Source organism: Nuphar pumila, chromosome 17 (assembly GCF_984573655.1).
Source record: "Nuphar pumila chromosome 17, dmNupPumi1.hap1.1, whole genome shotgun sequence".
Lineage (NCBI taxonomy): Eukaryota > Viridiplantae > Streptophyta > Magnoliopsida > Nymphaeales > Nymphaeaceae > Nuphar > Nuphar pumila.
In genome coordinates this window covers 17,401,430-17,421,529 of record NC_143265.1, presented here as the reverse complement: position 1 = coordinate 17,421,529, position 20,100 = coordinate 17,401,430, and the positions used below count along the sequence as shown (strand labels likewise).

The window sequence follows — 20,100 nt, the reverse complement described above, 5'->3', positions numbered from 1 at the left end:
TCGGATTTAATATGAGTCCAAGTATCATATACATAAACACTGATCCAGACTCGATCCAAATAGTAAATCCGATTAACTTAACCCGAATATGATCGAATTACACATCCAAAATTCCAGAAGCTATTTGATGGTTCACATCGGAAAATAAAGTGCCATATTCGGATTATGCATCAGACCAAACCCGATCCATTTCCATCACTAAAAGGCACCATAAGAAAAATTGGGCCCTATTTTTTCAGGGAAAGGTTTGCTCTGAGAGAGAGAGAGAGAGAGAGAGAGAGACCGTGGCGATTAGGCAATCGTCTCTAGGGTTTCACAGAGAGAGAGAGAGAGAGAGAGAGAGAGAGAGAGAGCTGTAGACGTTTGGATCCTTCTAAGAGTGGAATTGCACCATGTCAAGGGTAACCCCAACTTTCTCTCTATCTCTCTCTCTAGGCTTGCTGTTCCTCGTTGCGGTTCCCTCACGAGCAGTCCTGCCTTTCCATCGTTCGTCTCCTTTAATCAGGAATCTTAACTTTTTTTTGCGAGTTTGTAATGTTTTGGACAATGCAATCGAAAGTTTGTCCCTTCTAGTTTTCCTTGTTTTCTGGTTGGCGCCTGCTTCCGACTGTATTTCATAAAATGTTGAATTGTGGTTTTTGGTTATCTGTCTTGTTTGATCCATCCCTTTCGTTTTGCGTATTGAGTCGTTGCAATTTCGGGTTATTTTCTGTTGCCTTTTTTTTGGCTTCCGTTGGTATGAAGCTGAAGGCTTATGGATTGGCAATTATGGCAGCGTGATTCGGAACGTGATAGAGAGCGTGACAGGGAGAAGAGTAGAGAGAGGGAGAGGGAGAAAGATAGAGACCGCCACCATAGGGATCGGGAGAGGGAGAGTAGGAGATCAAGGGAGGACAGAGGGCGTGATGGCGATGACAGTTACGATCGTCACCGAAGCCTCGATTACGACAGGTTAGCAATTTTAAGCAGGCTGTTTCTTATGGGAGAAATAAATTCGGTCCCTATGCTGATTCTGTTATTTGTGGTGGATTGATATGCAGTTTTAGTTCTCCATCTTGCATTTCTCGATCTTGGACTTTCGTGGTTCTGCTTCATTTGGCTCAGTGGTTTTGATTTTCACATTTTTTCGCTGCCTTTCATTCTCTTTTCCACATTGATAGATCATTTGATGGGTTATGAAATTCTAGATTGTTCATTATGAGTTCATTTTATGTTTGTTGTTCTTTGCATGGGGTTTTCAGATGCATGCACTTATCCATATATATGGAAAATCTGGGTCACTGAATCTTGCTCTAAAAATGTAGTTTTCCAACTTATCCCAATTTTTAGATAAGCGGGTGCACTCAAACACACCAGGGTTATTACATATTTTATGTGATAACTGGTTATCTGATTGGCTTTCTTAAAGTTCGGAGGTCATTTGATGGGTAATGGATTTTGTTTCAAATGGGACCGATTTGTCATGTCTAATGATATGTCTAAACCACACATTGTTTACAGACATCGGGACTATGACCATGATGCGGAAAGGCGGCACAGACATAGATCACACTCTCACTCAAGGGAAAGATCTAGGCACAAATCTAGATCCAGATCCAGATCTCGATCACGATCTCGGTCACGTTCAAAAAGGTTCATGCTGATATGTATTGTTTTAGTTTTGTATTGTAAAAGACATGTTTGATATTTTTCTTGGATAAGCTCAAGTACATTTTGATATTTAGTCTTCTATTGATAGTCATTTGGTATCAGGTATGAAGCAAGTTTGAATTATTTTATTTTCCATGCAATGATTTCTTGTTGTCGTGGAGTTTGTCATCAAGATAGTTCATCCTTACATAGTCAAGGAACTCATACTTGGTGAAATAGTCAACGAGGTTAATGATGGAGAAGTGAACCACAGTTATTTCAGTATTCTCTGTCTTCTGCTTGTGTTTTTGATACTTCTTGGAGGACAAGGATAGATTATATTGGAATTTTATCCTTTACAACCCTGTATCTAATTGTTATATACACTATCATATTTATTTGAGTTTGATAGGTCAGAGCACAGTTGGTTGGGATCCATTACACTGTCAAACATAATTATATGTGACTGAGATGACTGCTCACCAATAATTTAGACAATGTCGTTTAGATTAGAAAAGGAAAAATTATGGTCATTGTCCTTTAGTTTAATTTGGTGGAGTTTTTTTTCCTTTTTGGGACAAAATTGAACAGGTAAAACAAACCCCTTCTTTTGGAAATCACAATCTAGCGGTTGGCTTGTTCTGTGAAGCAATTGCATTCAGTTCTGGGGTTGGAAAGTTCTAATGTCTGTGGGGAAAATATGGGTACGTCTGGATTAAGATGCAGCATTTAAACCTGGTGAACCAACATTAAGAAGCTATTCTCCATAGTCTTAAACCTAATGGCTTGTGAATCTACTGTTAAACCTTGATTAGAGATCTGGACAGGTCATCCCTGTAACCTGCCTAGGTGAAAAAATAGTAAAAGATACAACAACAACAACAACAACAACAACAACAACAACTACAACAACAACAACAACAACAACTACGCCTTCATCCCAAACAATTGGGGTCGGCGATATGAACCAAAAAAGAAAATCATTCTGGGTCTTCCACATGAATCCTTCTCCTCCAATCATTTCTATCCAAGGCCATGTCCTCGGTGAGGTTCAAAGCATTCATATCCTTTCCTATCATCTCCATCCAAGTCTTCTTAGGCCTACCTCGACCTCTTTTAACTAATATATTTTCCCATTTCTCCATCCTTCTAACTGGAGCATCATTAGGCCTTCGCCGAATATGTCCAAACCATCGTAAACGATTCTCTCTCATCTTATTTTTAATGGGTGCAACGCCTACCTTCTTACGTATCTCCTTGTTTCGAATCTTATCTTTTATTGTATTTCCACACATCCATCTAAGCATACGCATCTCAGCTACACTCATTTTTTGAATATGATGTCTCTTGGTAGCCCAACATTCCGTACCATATAGTAAAGCGGGCCTAATAGTCGTCCTATAAAACTTTCCCTTCAACCGCAATGGCATTCTACGATCGCACAACACTCCAGTTGCACTTTTCCATTTCATCCACCCAACCTTTATCCTATGATTTATATCTCCATCAATTTCTCCATACTTTTGAATGATAGATCCCAAATATTTGAAACAATCATCCACCAGTATTTCTTGCTCACCAAGCTTCACTACACTCCCATCACTACTTCATTGCTTACTAAACCAACATTCCATATATTCTGTCTTACTCTTACTCAACTTAAAACCTCTTGCTTCCAATGTCTGTCTCCATAATTCTAACTTAGCATTAACCCCAGCTCTAGACTCATCAATCAAAACAATATCATCAGCAAATAACATACACCACAACACATTTTCTTGAATTGATCTCGTAAGCTCATCCATCACTATAGCAAATAGGAAAGGGCTTAAAGCAGATCCTTGATGTAACCCAACCGTTATAGGAAAATTGGTTGTCACCCCTCCACAAGTGCGGACATTGGTTACTACTCCTTCATACATATCTTTAATTATACTAATGTACTTGAGAGAAACACCTTTCATACATATCTTTAATTTTAAAAAATAGTAAAAGATAAATGTAAAAATTGTGTATAGACACTAACATACTTATATAATTAAAATTTAACATATTAAGCAACAAGCAACAGTTAATGATTATAATGTACCTACTATCTCAGTACTCAAGAATACAAAATTGTAGAATATGTTTCCATAATATTTGTGCTCAAGTAATCCAATTCTGATATGAACTGTTAAGAAATAGTAACCTAGTTGGAAACTTGTGAAAAAATCAAATAATCAATTTTTTTGTGTAATAGCACATTGTAAATATAAAGTAATAGACAATGTTATTAACCAAATGTTTTAATCTTGTAGCTTAATAAGAGTTAAACTTAAGAATATGTTATATGTAATAGTTCCTTAATTTCATAATGATATATATGATGTCATTGTATACAACTAAACCAAGTTTCAAGGAAAGTGGGGAAATTTTAGAAGAGCACCTATATTAGACAATGATAGAGAACACACCCAACTCAAATGATCAGGAATGCATTAAACATTTTATCAGTTAGTCAAGAATAAACATTTGTTTGGTGACACCAAGTTTGCTAATTAACCAACTTTGGGCTACATTGTTAAAATTTATATGCACTCCCAATTTTCAAACTCTCTCTCTCTCTCTCTCTCTCTCTCTGTGTGTGTGTGTGGGCACACACTTGTTTTTATGTTCCTAAGTGTGCGTGCATGCTCGTTTGTGTGTTGAAGCCCCTATCAAGCTCCCTCTCTCTTTGTCAAATTCAAGATGTGCATTCCTTCTCTTTTGTGTGTCGAATCCCATAGTAAGCTCCCTCTCTCTTTGTCAAGTTCAAGTTTTGGAAAAGGAGAATGAGAGGGAGAAAGGAAAAGAGGTGAATGATAGTGGAAGAAAAGGTAAGTGGTGGGTAGTAGGCAGTGATGGTAGAAAGGAGAATAAGATTGTGGTGGTGGTGGTGGTAGAAGAAGAAAGGGGGATGGGTAGTGACTGTTAAAATGTAAAACTGTACATATATGTATATATAATAATATTATATTATTATATATATATAAATACATTTTTAATTTCTTTCTTTTCTGTATTTTTTTTTCTTTATTTTTATTTTTTGTCTTTATGTCATCTAGTTCAGTTTGAACTAGAATGACTGTTGCTAGTCAAGTCCTGTCCAGACTTGACTAGCAATAGAGCTGTTGGACTGACACAGTCCAACAGCTCTTAATAGAGCTGTTGGACTGTGCCCAACAGCTCTATTGAGTCCTCTTTCAGCTGTGTATATAAAGGGGTGCAGCCCCTCTTGTATTTTACTCCAATGCTTCTTAAGCAATTGGTTTTTCATATCAATAAAGAATACATTTTTATTTTTATTTTGTTTCCAGTTATACCCTTTTTAAGGGTTATGCTTTAGTGTCATTCTTGACACTTGCTCTTGTTAATCAAAGCTCGTGTTTCGAAGATCCCCATTTCATTTCATGGTATCAAAGCCGCGGAAGTACTAAATCTTGAGGAAAAGCTGCCTCGGTTTCCGTGCCCGTTTACAAAAGTGTTCGCCACTTGAAGAGAAGTGTTTTATCACTTCATTGGAGAAGATTTCACATCTTGTTGTATTGTTTTTTTTTCTTCTTTCTTTCTCATTTTCTTTCTTGTTTCTCTTCTATCCCTATTCTTTCTCTCCTTGTAATCGATGGATGACAATGATAAAGTCACCATCATGCCTATGAAACTAAGCGATACGAACTATGTAACATGGGCTTCAATCATGAAGCACCATATATGGGGAAAAGGCTTATGGGGGATTGTGGATGGTTCCGATTCGGAACCTAAGCTATCTCTTACTAAAAAGGAGGGAGATAAAGACGTCCCTCTATCGGAAGAAGAGAAAATCAAGGCTATTGCCTCATACGAGAAGAAATGGAAAGAATGGAGAATATCTCATGCGAAGATAATGTCATGGCTTATCAATAGCGTTGACATTAAAAAATGCTCAAGTCTTGCCAAATTTGATCATGCCGATAAGGCATGGGAATACCTTAAGAATATGTATTCCCTTAAAGATATTGCACACGTGTGCAACCTCCAAGAAAAAGTTCAAATGATGACACAAGGAGACAAAACTATTCGTGAATATTACAATGGGTTGTCCGAACTTTGGGAAGAACTTTCCCTTTTAGAACCAAAGTGGCATTGTGCCGAAGACATCGAGCTTCGTCAGAAACAACTCGATGTTGAACATTTTTACCAGTTTATCACTGGATTAAGGCCGGAATTTGAAACCACTAAATCGGCCCTACTTCACCGGGGAAAAATTCCTTCTATTGTTGAAACTATTGAAGAGTTAACAATGGAAGAAAATGGTCTCCGGAAAGGTTCTTTAAAAATTGAAGATGATTCCGTTTTAGCCGTGTCTAGACCAGGGAATCATGTTCGATCATATAGGCCTCCTCACTTTAACCGACAAAATGGTGACTATGATAAGAAGAAAGTTATTTGTCATCACTGTCATGAACCGGGACACTACAGGCCACAATGTCCCAAACTTAAGGAGCTGAGAGAAAAAAGAGCTGCAATTGCTGGATCGGAGCCTAAAGATCAGGATGCACCAGTTTCCCTGGCCCAACTAATGGAGATCATTCAGCCTCTCATCAAAGGTGCCTCTTCCTCATCTGAAGCTTCAACCGGCGCAACAACCTCATCTTTTTCTGATTTAGGTAAAATTTCTTGGCTTCTTGACTCTGGTGCATCTTTTCATATGACCCCAAATAATCAAAGTCTATCCAAATGTGTTAAAAATAAAACAAGTGTGTCAAAGGTCTTTACTGCTGATGGGACTTCTCTTGAAATAGAAGGAATAGGAGATTTTGAAAAAATTTATAAAACAAAAAATTTTTTTATTCCAGAAATTAGACATGTTCCCAAATTAAATTTAAATCTTTTATCTGTATCTCAAATTTCTGATTATGGGTGTAATATTTCTTTTTCTTCTCATGGTTGTTGGGTACAGGATCGCCAGTCAGGCAAGCTGATTGGGGAAGGCCATAGAGAAGGAGGACTCTATTACATGGATTTTTTGGAAATGCCGAAGAAAGCTTTTTGTTATAATATTCAAAAAATAGAGTTGGAACTGTGGCATAAGAGACTTGGTCACCCACATATAGCCAAAATCCAACATTTTCCAAATCTAGGGAAATTTTGTAACTCTGAATCATTTGATTGTAAAGATTGTATTCTCGGCAAAATGAAAAGATTACCATTTCAGAACAGAACCTTTTTCTCTTCAAGACCACTTGAATTAATACACTCGGATGTTTGGGGTCCTGCACCAGTAATTTCTAAAGGAGGATTTGTTTACTATGTTATTTTTGTCGATGATTTCTCCCGACATACGTGGATGTACTTTCTCAAACATAAGTCTGAAGTATTTTCATACTTTCAAACTTTTCATAATATGGTTAAAAACAAATTTCAAAATGATATTACTATTTTTCGCACAGATTCAGGGGGAGAGTTTTTATCCACAGATTTTCAAAATTATCTTAAATTGCATGGCATCACACATCAAAGATCTTGTCCTTATACACCTCAACAAAATGGACTGGCAGAACGAAAACATCGCCATATTATAGAAACCACTAGAACTTTATTAATAGCAAATCAAGTCCCTAAAGACTTTTGGGCAGAAGCTGCCTTAACTGCCACCTATCTCATTAATAGGATGCCATCTTCTTCGTTACAAAATATCACTCCCATTGAAAAACTTATGAACATTTCTCCAGACTACTCTAGATTAAGAATATTTGGGTGCAAATGTTTCATATTTACTGACAAAAATGATAAACTTTCCCCTCGTGCGATTCCCTGTGCCTTTTTAGGATATGCTGAAAACCAGAAAGGTTATAGATGTTTTGACTTCAAAAATAATAAACTATATGTGTCTAGAAATGTTTCCTTTCTTGAAAAGGAGAGCTTCTTTGATTTTAGAAAATTAAAAGACGTCACTGAGTACTCCTTTTTGCTAGATCTAACATCAACATCTGATGAATATGACCTTGATTGTAACTTTGATGATGATCCAAGAATTATTGATCTTAATGTTGAAAATGAAGAAGTTCATAGAGATACTAATATTCAATATTCCAGGCGACAAGAGTCTAATACTCCATGTGCACTTGAGAAATATTCTAACATTCCAACTAGACAATCATCCCGAATCTCGAGGCCTCCAGAAAAGTTTGTATCATATGAGTCTTTCTTACCCACATATAGGGCAGTTATTGCATTAATTCACTCATATGAAGAACCATCCACATATTTTCAAGCAAAAAATGATATCAAATGGATAGAAGCCATGAAAGCTGAATTAGATGCACTTGAAAAGGCTTCTACATGGAATATTCAAGATCTTCCTCCAGGGAAGAAAACTATAGGATGTCGATGGGTTTATAAAATTAAAACCAAGAGTGATGGTACTCTTGAAAGATATAAAGCCCGTTTAGTAGCCAAAGGTTATGCCCAAGAATATGGGATTGATTATGAAGAAACCTTTGCTCCGGTGGCTCGTATGACTACTGTCCGAACCTTAATTGCCTTAGCTTCTATCAAAAAATGGTCTATTTTTCAAATGGATGTCAAAAATGCTTTTTTAAATGGAAAGCTAGTTGAAGAAGTATATATGGAACCCCCTCCTGGTCTAAGTATTCCTAAGGGTAAAGTCCTTCGCTTAGAAAAAGCTCTTTATGGACTTAAACAAGCACCAAAAGCTTGGTATGATAGGTTTAGTCGTGTTATGATTGATATTGGTTTTCAATTCTGTTTAACTGACACTGCTTTGTTTATTAAGAATTCTGATGCAGGGATCATTGTGCTTCTTCTCTATGTGGATGATATGATCATCACCGGAAGCGATAAACAGGGAGTTGAAACAATCAAAACACTTCTTAAATCTCATTTTGAAATGACTGATTTGGGCTTGTTGAGATATTTTTTAGGCATTGAAGTTGCTTATTCTCCTAGAGGATATTTATTATCTCAGACTAAATTTGCTTTTGATATTGTTTTCAGGTCTGGTATTACTGATGATAAGAAAGTTGACACTCCAGAAGTTGTTAATGTTAAAATGAAGATTGATGATGGAGAACTTCTTGCAGACCCTACTCCTTACAGACAGCTTGTCGGGGCACTTTCCTATCTATCCATTACCAGACCAAATATAGCACATGCTGTTCATACAACAAGTCAATTTCAACATGCTCCTACTTCTGTTCATATGGGAGCAGTCATGCGTATTATCAAATACATCAAGTCCTCTCTTTCACGAGGACTTTTCTTATCTTCCTCCTCTTCTCTTGATTTAATTGCATATACTGATGCTGATTGGGGAGGTGATCCCAATAACAGACACTCAACCACTGGCTTTTGTGTCTTTTTAGGGGAATCATTAATCTCGTGGAGGTGTAAAAAGCAGCAGAAGGTATCTCTCTCATCCACCGAAGCTGAATACAGAGCCATGGCAACCACGACCATGGAAGTAGTTTGGCTCCGACGACTGCTTGCTGACATGGGAGTTGAAGCAACAAAGGCTTCACAAATGTGTTGTGACAACAAAAGTGCGATCTACATTGCCAGTAATAGAACATTCCACGAACGCACCAAACACATCGAAATGGATTGTCACTACGTCAGAGAGGAATATCTACACGGGATAATTGATCTGCCGTATGTCACTTCAGAATATCAGTTAGCAGACTTCTTTACAAAGCCTCTCGCTGCTCCCCGATTTCACTTTCTCTTAGACAAACTTTCGCTCATTGTACCGTAAGTTTGAGGGGGAGTGTTAAAATGTAAAACTGTACATATATGTATATATAATAATATTATATTATTATATATATATAAATACATTTTTAATTTCTTTCTTTTCTGTATTTTTTTTTCTTTATTTTTATTTTTTGTCTTTATGTCATCTAGTTCAGTTTGAACTAGAATGACTGTTGCTAGTCAAGTCCTGTCTAGACTTGACTAGCAATAGAGCTGTTGGACTGACACAGTCCAACAGCTCTTAATAGATCTGTTGGACTGTGCCCAACAGCTCTATTGAGTCCTCTTTCAGCTGTGTATATAAAGGGGTGCAGCCCCTCTTGTATTTTACTCCAATGCTTCTTAAGCAATTGGTTTTTCATATCAATAAAGAATACATTTTTATTTTTATTTTGTTTCCAGTTATACCCTTTTTAAGGGTTATGCTTTAGTGTCATTCTTGACACTTGCTCTTGTTAATCAAAGCTCGTGTTTCGAAGATCCCCATTTCATTTCAGTGACTGCAACAACAAGATAAGGGACAAAATGTGGGTGATGTTGATGCTGGTTGTGGAAGAAAGTGTAAATTGGTATCACACACACACACAAAGACTTCATAAATAAGGAGGAAGAAGTGAACAAAGATAGGAAGTGGGGGAGAGCAGCTATGACCCCTTCTTTCTTAATTGGTAATCAGAAATATCAAAAGAAGAAATATATTTATCGTAACCCTCATTAGGTTAATAAGGTTCCTTACAAACAAGTGTTACATGTCAATCTTACAAACAACACAATTAGTGTCCCATATGATATTATCCACATAGCCTCAATTCTTACAAGTATTCACCATTTTAACTTGAAAGATAAAAAAACCATTCTACCATAAAACTAATAACTTCTTAAACTTTCCCCTCAAGTTGTAGCATATACAACTTGCTCTTCATAATGATGATGCCTTGCCCATGACAGTTCTTTTCTGAAAGTATCTGCTATTTGATTTTCTTATTCTATAAATTTAGCTTCCATTTCTCTGGTTCAATTCTTTCTCTAAGTGTTAGTCAATATGAAAGTGCTTTGACCTATCATGGAAATACATGATTTGATTTTTTTTCTAGTGTACTTCTGTTATCATAATAAAGGGCAGCCCTCCTGGCCATTTATATCTAGTTTGTCTGCTTTCAAAATGAATGAGCAGCACTCCAAGTAAAAAAGTTCCCTTGTAATTGGCTTGCTGTGATGAGGTAAAGTGTTTTTTGTCCTATACCTTGGAATATTCTCTTATTTGGCAGTTACTATGGCAGTATTTCTGTGGTGACTTCTGAGCTTATTGAAATGACCAGATATTTAATTCTTGGTCTCCCCTATTACTGAATATCAATGTTGTGAAAAGTGTTGAGGCGGAGCGTCACGCTCCACCAAAAACTAAAGTGAGGCGTAAGCCTCAATTTTTTTTAACTTAAAAAAAACATTTAAAAATATCTAACACTATATAAAAAAGGTCAGCCAACACATTTTTGCATGTATATGCACAATAGAATGCCACAAAATTAACAAACACATAAAAGAATGCAAGAATATTAACAAACACACAAAATCCCCTAATTTAAAGCCCTAAAATCCATTTATCTTCACCAAACACTATATCAAAAGGGTTAGCCAACACATTTTTGCATTATATGCGCAATAGAATGCCAAAAAATTAACAAACACATAAAATAATGCAAGAATATTAACAAACAGATAAAGCCCCTAATTTAAATCACTAAAATCCATTTCTCTTCACCAAACACTACATCAAAAGGATCGGCATACACATTTTTGCATGCACACACGTAATAGACCGAGCGGATTGACAAACACACGTGTGTTTGCATGCACACACGTAACAAATACACAAGCAACAGAGAGAGAGAGAGAGAGAGAGAGAGAGAGAGTACTTGCCCTTCTCTTCTTCTTCTTCTTCCTTTTCGGCAGAGAGAGAGAGAGGGGGGAGAGCGAGAGACGAGAGGGAGAGGGGGGAGAGCGAGAGACGAGAGGGAGAGGGAGAGCGAGAGCAATAAGGGGAAAAGAGAGGGAGGCCTCGGTCCTAATGAGGGTTGGGGCCTCCCTCTTTTTCCCCTTTATTTGGGTCAAATGGGGACTTTGACCCCCATTTGACCCGACACTAAAAATAGCGTGCGCCTCAAGCTGAGGCGCGCCTTCCCCTAAGGCGTACGCCTCATAGTGTACGTGGCATACACCTTCGGGCATATGCGCTATTTGTATGTGCCTCAAGGCACAAGGCCCCTTGCCTTGGGTCTAGGCACGTTTTTAATAACACTGCTGAATATGTAAACTGTCTACATGGTGCACATTCCAGTTATTGCTATGCTATATAAATTTCTCCATGCTGGTATCTTTGGCACTTATGGGGGATATGGAAGATCTCATACAAGTACAATAGGATATTTCATACAATCCATTAAGGCTATCATTTTCTGTATACCATCACTTTGTACCATAATCTGGAAACCAATGGCTCATGGTCCAAGTAATCTGGTTTTGACCGCAAGACTTTGGGTAACTCAAGAAGGGATCTGCTCTATCTTGTGTTTGTTTATCCTGCTTAAGATTCTCAAACACCATTTTTTGCAGAAATATTAATCGAAGGCTTCCCCATTTTGTGTCTTCCTAGAACATCCCGTCATTTCCTTTCTTTTGAATCTCAAGTAGGAGAGCTTGACGATTGTTTCAACTCCTAACTATATGTATTTATGGTTATCCTTGGGACTTGAACATTTCTTAATTTTTTTCTTTTGCAATTTCACTAACTACATTTCTGCTGGCCAGCAAACGGGCGAGTGGTTTTGACGTGTCACCTCCTGGTGCTGCTGTATTGCCTAATGCAGCCATTCTAGGTATGTATGTGACCTCTAGGCTTCTTTTTTTATGCTGTAATTTTATTTTCATTTAGTTGGCTTTATATGCATGAGCATTATTAGTATGTTAGAGGTAACATTTTTTCTTGGATATATTTTCAGAGTGATATATGCAGACATAAGTTCATAATGACATTTTAGATTATTCTCTTATTATTTTTCTAGGGATTTGTCTATTTGATTAGTGGTTTCTTACTGAAACTGAGGACCATTGTTTGGTTGTTGGCTGTTTTGTGTGTGGTTCTTTGTTTGTCTTTGTTTTTGTATTTTGGGTAAGAAGGCAATGTTGGGCGACATATTCCACTATGCTGCCCATGGGCGTGACCACTGTAGATTTTTTGTTCAACGAGGAATCAATGCGATGGATCTTGTTCGCCTTCAACTGGCAACAGTAGCCCTTTGGTAGACTTACAAATATTTTCCTCAGTACCTGCTTTGATGATTTATCTTTCGATTATAAATGAATCACAGTTATGCTTGCATGTGGTGGCATATATTATTGCAATGTATTTTGATCCACTTTTTTATTATGATGAATGTTCATGTATTATGATGTAGGGCAAATGCCAGGCATCCCTCAGCCCATGCCAGGAATATTTCCCAATTTGTTTCCTTTTGGGACTACACAGGTAAACTTTCATATAGTTATTTTGGTGGTTAATATGTTTTTTTAATTTTTCTCTTATTTAGTTTAACTGCTATATATGTCTGCATGCTGTTCTTTGTTTTAGTTTGGTGGCCTTCCGCTGGTTCCAGCACAGTCTATGAGTCAGCAGGTATCTACTGTGCAAAAACTCCCTAACCATGTTAAGCAGCAACAAAAATGTCTGCATGGATTGTTTATTTCTTGTTTCTCTGACAGGCTACGAGGCATGCTCGCAAGGTATATGTTGGAGGCCTTCCAGCCATGGCAAATGAGCAGGTGATTTTAAACTTTTTCAAGTTTTTCATCCCAAAGCCATGCTTTGATATTCATTTGGATTCAGCAGAATTATGCCACAGTAAATTTGAATATTATTAGTTGTTAGATCAACATTTCAGTAGACATGGTGTTTGTGTGTGTGCAATAAGCACATACTTATAACTCGGTACAACTATCTCACAGTCAATTGAATATCATTAGTTGTTAGAGCAACATTTCAGTGCACCTACACCCTTATGTGTCATGGGATTTATTCATTTTGTTCTTTTTCCAAATCTGACCATAGAAATGTCGTCTACATTCTTGATTTTGATAGGAACGGACTTTTGGATCAATATGATTTGGACACATTGGTAGGTTTTTATAAGGTTTGAAATTCAATGGCCCAAATTTTTTATAAATATTCAGAGCTCAAAATCTTAGTTTTTATGTAGAAAAAGCATGGTTCACAAGTGTCGACTCTTAGTGATTTGACCATGCCAAACACATCTACAGGGTCAGATTTGTGAAAAACACTCTGGAAACTGTCTACACTTAATTTATATATATATATATATATGTATGTAGATATAGATATGTTAAAATGTAACCTATATATCTCTCTCTCTCTCTCTCTCTATATATATATATATATATATAGAGAGAGAGAGAGAGAGAGAGAGAGAGAGAGAGAGAGAGAGAGAGAGAGAGAGAGAGAGAGATTATATATATATATATTTTGTCATACCCTATAAGGGTAAAATAGTCTTTTTCAGCTTCACGCATTTTCTTTTTTGAATATGCCTTTTGTATTTTTTTCTTATTTTTTCTTTTTATTTTTTATTCTTTTTTGTATTTAGCCATTGAGGGGCCCACATCTATAGACGTTGGGTCCCTATAACGGTGAGTAATATGACACTTGGAGGGGCTCCAATGTCTATATGTGGAGCCCCTCCAAGGCCTCCATATGTGTATAAATAGGGGTCTCATCCCCCTTGTATTATTTAAGCTTTTAGTAAAAGCTCTCTCAAGCATTCAATAAAGATTCCTTTTTATTTCATGCTTTTGTGCATTTGTAATCTTTTGTAAGTGTTCATCTTGTGCCTTTGAGCACACATTTCATGTTAAGAGCTTATTGCTTTTCTGCATTGAAGACATTTTCACATGGTATCAGAGCTTGGTCTCTAGAAGAATAGCTCGTGTGTTGCGTCTTCACGGTGGTTGCCTCGAAGACCGTGCCCATCCCTCATTCTTACACTTTTGGCGTGGAAATCTCTTCCAAGTTATTTCAAGTGAGACGTACCGCATCAAGTAAGCTCAAAGAAGACCTGTTGTGGTAAGATTTTAATTTAAGAAGACTCTTTCTTTCTCATAAAAGCATCTCCATGGGGAAAAGGGATTATTTTTTTTTCTTGGATTCAAACTCAATGGGTCCAAATATCATGTTTGGGCCGATAATATTGAAGCTCATATCAAGGGAAAAGGTCTTTGGGGCTATGTCAAAGGTATGTTTCATGAACCCCGAACCTAAAATCACTATAGTTGAAAAAGGTGAAATTAAGGTTCTTGATGGAGAAGAAAGAGAAAAAGCCTTTGAATAATACACCAAAAAACATGAAGAATGGGAGAAAGAATTACAAACTCCTTTCATGGATTTTTTTTTACGGTGGAGACTAGGATTAATGCTAATATTTTAAAATTTAAAAAGACATTTTAAGTATGGGAGTACCTTGAGAGAATGCATACCTCAAGAGATCTATCTCATAAATACTATCTTCAAAAAAGGGCATTGACTCTTCAACAAGGGAAAATGTCTATTAGAGAATACTTTGCTGAATTATCATCTATTTGGGATGAACTTGCATTCCTTAAACCCAAATGGAGTAGAAAGACTATTGAGCTACAATATAAGCAATTAGAAGAGGATCACTTCAATTTTTTGAATGGGCTTAGATCTGAATTCGAGCAAACTGGATCCTCTCTTCTATCTTCTTTTACCTCCCCACCTCTATAAGACCTTCTTATTGAGTTAAGTGGAAAACAAACTAGATTGGCAATGAACAAAACCAATCAAAATGTGTTGGTCGTTTTTTAAACAAAAGATGAAAATGAAGGAGCTTATGCCGTTTCTAGACCGGGAAATAATTTGAAAACATACAAACCCCCGTATTTTAATAAATTTCAAAATCAAAATAAAGAAGCGAGAGAAAATGCTGGCCAAAATGGAAGGTACCAAGGAAGAGATTATAGTAAAATTATATGTTGTTTTTGCAAAGAACCAGGACACATCCAAAATGGAAGAAGATGGTGACCATGTCTACAACATTTCAACCACATAAGGCGTGTTCATCTACTTCCAACAATGAAATACTATCTCTAAGTCAAATTATGGAAGCTCTTCAACCACTTCTTAAGGGATCTATTTTCGAGGCCGTCATGTCAACTTTCTCGCCTCCCTGTAAGACTTTTTGGCTTTTAGATTCGGGTGCTTCTTTTCATGTGACTCCAGGCATTTTTGCTCTTTCCGAATATACAAAAACTATATGTCCTTTTGTTTCAATCACGGATGGTGCTTCTCTTGAAATTAAAGAGATTGAAAATTTTGAAAATCAAGGATTTTTTATTCTCAAAATTAGATTTATACCTAAGTTAAATTTAAATTTGCTTTCAGTCTCTTTACTATCGGACCATGGGTGTGATATCAAGTTCTCATCAAATAAATGTTGGATACAGGATCGCCAGTCCGGGAAGTTGATTGGGGAAGACTCTAGGAAAGAAGATCTATACTAAAAGTAATTTTTTCAAATTCTAAAACACTCTTTTCGTAACATTGCCCAACATAAAGATATAAATGTTTGACATAAACGTTTTAGGCATCCCAATATTGCCAAGCTTTCTTATTTGCATTTTGTTAAAGATCTTTGTAAAAATGATTTTATTTGTAATGATTGTATTTTTGAAAAAAATGAGAAGCTTGCCTTTTGAATAGAGATCTATGTTTATAACTAAACTATTTAAACTTGCGTATTCAAATGTATGGGACCGACACCCATTATATCTAAAAGAGGATTATCTTATTATGTCATTTTTGTTGATGATTATTCTAGATATTGTTGGATATATTTTTGGAAGCATAAATATGAGTTTTTTTCGTCTTTTAAGACCGATCACATGATGATCAAAAATCAATTTAATGGCAAGTTAAAGATTCTTAGGATCGATTCCGGAGGTGAATATCTCTCAAATGAATCTAAAAACTATATTGAGATTAATGAAATTATCCATAAAAAATCATGTCCCAAAACACCTCAACAAAATGGCTTAGCCGAAAGAAAACATAGACATATAGTTGAAACCACTAGAACCTTGCTTATTTCTCAAAAAATTCTTAAAAGATTTTGCACCGAGGCGACTCTTGTATCCGTTTATCTTATAAATCGTCTTTCCTAAAAAAATTTCAATAAAATATTACTTTTTGAAATTATGTATCAAAAGGAAGCCGATTATAATAGACTAAGAGTTTTTGGATGCAAATGTTTTGTTTTTATCAACAAAAATGCTAAACTTTCACCAAAAGCTATTCCTTGTACATTTCTTGGATACTCGAAAACACAAAAAGGATTTAGGTGTTATGATGTTAAAAATGATAAATTATATATTTCTAGAAATATAACCTTTCTAGAAAATGTTAGTGGTTTTGAAGATTATGAACCTCATGGAGATAATATGGATTATTCCTTCTTATTTGAATTATTATTTAGAAATGATGATATTTCTAGTGATGATAAAATGATATTTGATGCTCCTTGTAATGATACACAAGAAAGTAATAAATGAACCTACTTCAACAAATAATCCTCGTAGGACCGAAAGATCTAGGAGAAATCCTTGTAGATTTATATCCTATGAATCCTTCTCACCTAAACATAAAGCATATCTTAGTGCCATTCATTCATATGTGGAACTTAAGAATTTTGAAGAAGCCAAGAAAATGGTAGAATGGAGGGATGCAATGGATAATGAACTTAAAGCTCTTAAAAAGTCTAAAACTTGGGAATTTCAAGATTTACCTAGAGGAAAGAAAACAATCAGATGTAGATGGGTCTTTAAAGTCAAAACTAAGAGTGATGAGACTCTTGAAAGGTATAAAGCTCGTCTAGTTGCTAAGGGATATAGTAAAAAATATGAAATAGATTACGATGAAACTTTTGCATCCATTGCGCGAATGGTCACTGTTAGGTGTTTTTAATTACAATTGCTTCTATTAAAAAATATAACATATATCAAATGAATGTTAAAAATGCATTTTTAAATAGAGAACTAAATGAAAAAGTTTATATGGATCCTCCTCTGGGTATGGTTGTTCCAAAAGGTAAAGTTCTTCATTTACAAAAAACTCTATATGGCTTGAAACATGCTCCCAAGGCTTGGTATGATTGGTTTAACAATTTAATGGTAGAAAATGGTTTTATTTCATGTTATATTGACACTGTCATCTTTGTCAAAAAATTTGATGCAGGAATTGTGATTTTATTATTATATATTAATGATATATTAATCACATGTGATGATGCCAAAGGGATCAAGAGCAGAGTTGCCAGTCGAGGAAGCGGGAAGCGGGAAGCGAGGCACTTCTAAAATTTTAGGAAGTGGGAAGCGCGGGACGACTTAGGAGCGAACCGGGAAGCGACCTAGGAAGCTTCTCGGAAGCGAACCGGAATCGACCTAAGAAGCGAAGAAAGAAGCGACATAGGATTCAAATGAGAAGCGAATAAGAATCGAAAGAGAAGCAAAAATGTAATTATATATTTTTATTTTATCACATACATTTTAAACACTTCTTCTTTCTTTATCTTTTGCCAAAAGAAAAATCTCGTCTTACTTTTTATGTTATATTTCATGTTTCTTCAAATTTAAAGTGAAATTTCCCAAGATTATTCACAAACTTATAATGTCCAAAGACTAATATAAGTGACTATGCTTTAAACAAAGGAAAAGAACAAACCTACTTGTAGAAAGTTGGCTCGTGTGTGAGTTTGTGACTGATGTAGGAAAAAGAAAAGAGAAAAAAACATTCTACTGCTAACCACAAGCAAAAGGCAAGATCATGATTGCAACAACTATATATCATCATCAAGTTGTATTTTCGCGACAGCATGAGCCCGCTTTCTTCTGTGTACGTAGATTATTCACATTATTATGTGATTGTATTCTTCTAAAGGTGAAATTGATGATCAAAGAGCACATAATCAGATGGAATCAAAGATGTGCAATGTCACAAATTCAAGAAAGATCAGTGCAAGACTTGTTTTAGTGATGGTGATGAAAAAGCTACAGACATCTCAGTTCACGAGCATAAGATCCATCTCAGTTCAATCATTATTTGAGAGCATGTGCTGGCATGTTTTTTTATGGCATCTCAGCCCAAGGTAGCAGCATATGGGAAACGAATGACAACTACAAGTACAACCATGGCAACAAGATTCCTCGTAGGACCAGTTGTGATGGCAATCTCCTCCACAGTTGTGGGGTTGAGAAAATCATTATTAAAGATTGCTATTGTACATGTGAGTGATGAGTTGTGGAGCCTGATTAAAGGTTTTTGCCCTTTCAGTTAGGGGGGTTCGAGGGCTCCTCCCGGCGTGGGTCCCGCTGCGTGGTCAGCGGGCGGGGGTTCGGGGGGCGCCCCTGGCGGGTTATAGGGGGGCAGCACCCCCCCCCCCCCCCCAAGAAGAAATTTTTTCTGATTGTGACATTGCCACGACAGTAGCCTTGCCAATCGATAAAACTACTGCAAGATCAACACATTTGATCCATTTTATCATCATCCACTTCACAAAGCAAGTATAAACATTCACGTCCATGAACACAAATGGAAGCATGTGCAAAGTCTGCAGACACACATTGCCATATGTCTAATTGCCTACGCATGCACATATGTGTGAGAGAAAGTGAGAGAGAGAGGGTGAGAGAAGAGATAGAGAGAGAGAGTGAGCGTACCTGAAAGGATTAATCGCCGGAATTTTTTGAGGTCGTCGGAACTCAGAGGTCGCCGAAAACTCGAGAGAGAGAGGGAGGAGTTAGATGATACGTGAAAAAACAAAACCCTAAGCCCCTTTCGGCTTTGTTTTTTCACGGGTTTTATAAAATACCCATTTTACCCTTAATAAGAAACAGATTCACGTGTTAATTTTTTTAAAGGGCAAATTTGTCTTTTCAAATTAAGCATCCGAAACACGTCCCCCTTTAAAGGGGTACACATCCCCTTTTAAAGGGAAATGCGTACCCCTTTAAAGGGGGACACGCTTCCGCAATTGAATATGCACTTTCCTACGCGTTTCGAAAGTGCCGCGTTTCGCGCTTCCGAAACGCGTCTCGAGGAAGCGCGCTTCCCCTATACCATAGGCATTCCCGGTAACTCTGATCAAGAGTATCAAGTCTACATTAACAAAAAAATTTGAAATGTTAGACTAGGTTTTTTGATATATTTTTTATTCATTGAAGTAACTAAACTTGCTTGTGAGATTATTGACATGTTTTTCCAAATTCTCTGCCTTCACGCAACCCTAGGAGAGGGTTTTAAAGGCTGCTGGTGGACTCAGGTCGCGGGTCCAGTCTTGGACCCGATTTGTGATCCGGGTCGTCCTCTGATTGTTGCTGGATTCCCGACGACCGGCCTGTTCCTCGCCTGACGTAGGTTCGCAGGGGCACGTCCGTGCGTCGCGGCACCGTTCTTGTGATCGAATCGGACCCATGGGTCCGATCGTCCATCCTCTGTGGTGGGTCGAGCTCCCGGACCACGCTTGGGTCACGTGATATCGATCCACTCGGATCCTGCCCTGCATCATTCTCTCCTGATTGGGAAGAAGTCGGCTCTGACGACTTGTCTCCACAGTAAGC

The 20,100-nt window shown here is 36.9% G+C and overlaps 1 protein-coding gene across 2 annotated transcripts in view; it reads left to right on the top strand.

Moving 5' to 3' along the window:
* The first annotated feature begins 228 nt into the window (after positions 1-228).
* Positions 229-20,100, top strand: part of LOC149811732 (splicing factor U2af large subunit B-like) — a 53,292-nt gene continuing 33,420 nt past the window's right edge. Inside the window, exons 1-7 of one of the 2 annotated variants that reach the window (XM_089992597.1) lie at positions 229-401; positions 776-951; positions 1,501-1,632; positions 12,211-12,278; positions 12,858-12,928; positions 13,031-13,075; positions 13,162-13,221. In XM_089992597.1, coding sequence (XP_089848723.1) covers positions 393-401; positions 776-951; positions 1,501-1,632; positions 12,211-12,278; positions 12,858-12,928; positions 13,031-13,075; positions 13,162-13,221 — 561 coding nt within the window. In that variant the 5' untranslated portion in view covers positions 229-392. The remainder of the gene's footprint in view (positions 402-775; positions 952-1,500; positions 1,633-12,210; positions 12,279-12,857; positions 12,929-13,030; positions 13,076-13,161; positions 13,222-20,100) is intronic. The other variant, XM_089992598.1, reaches the window with a different exon arrangement.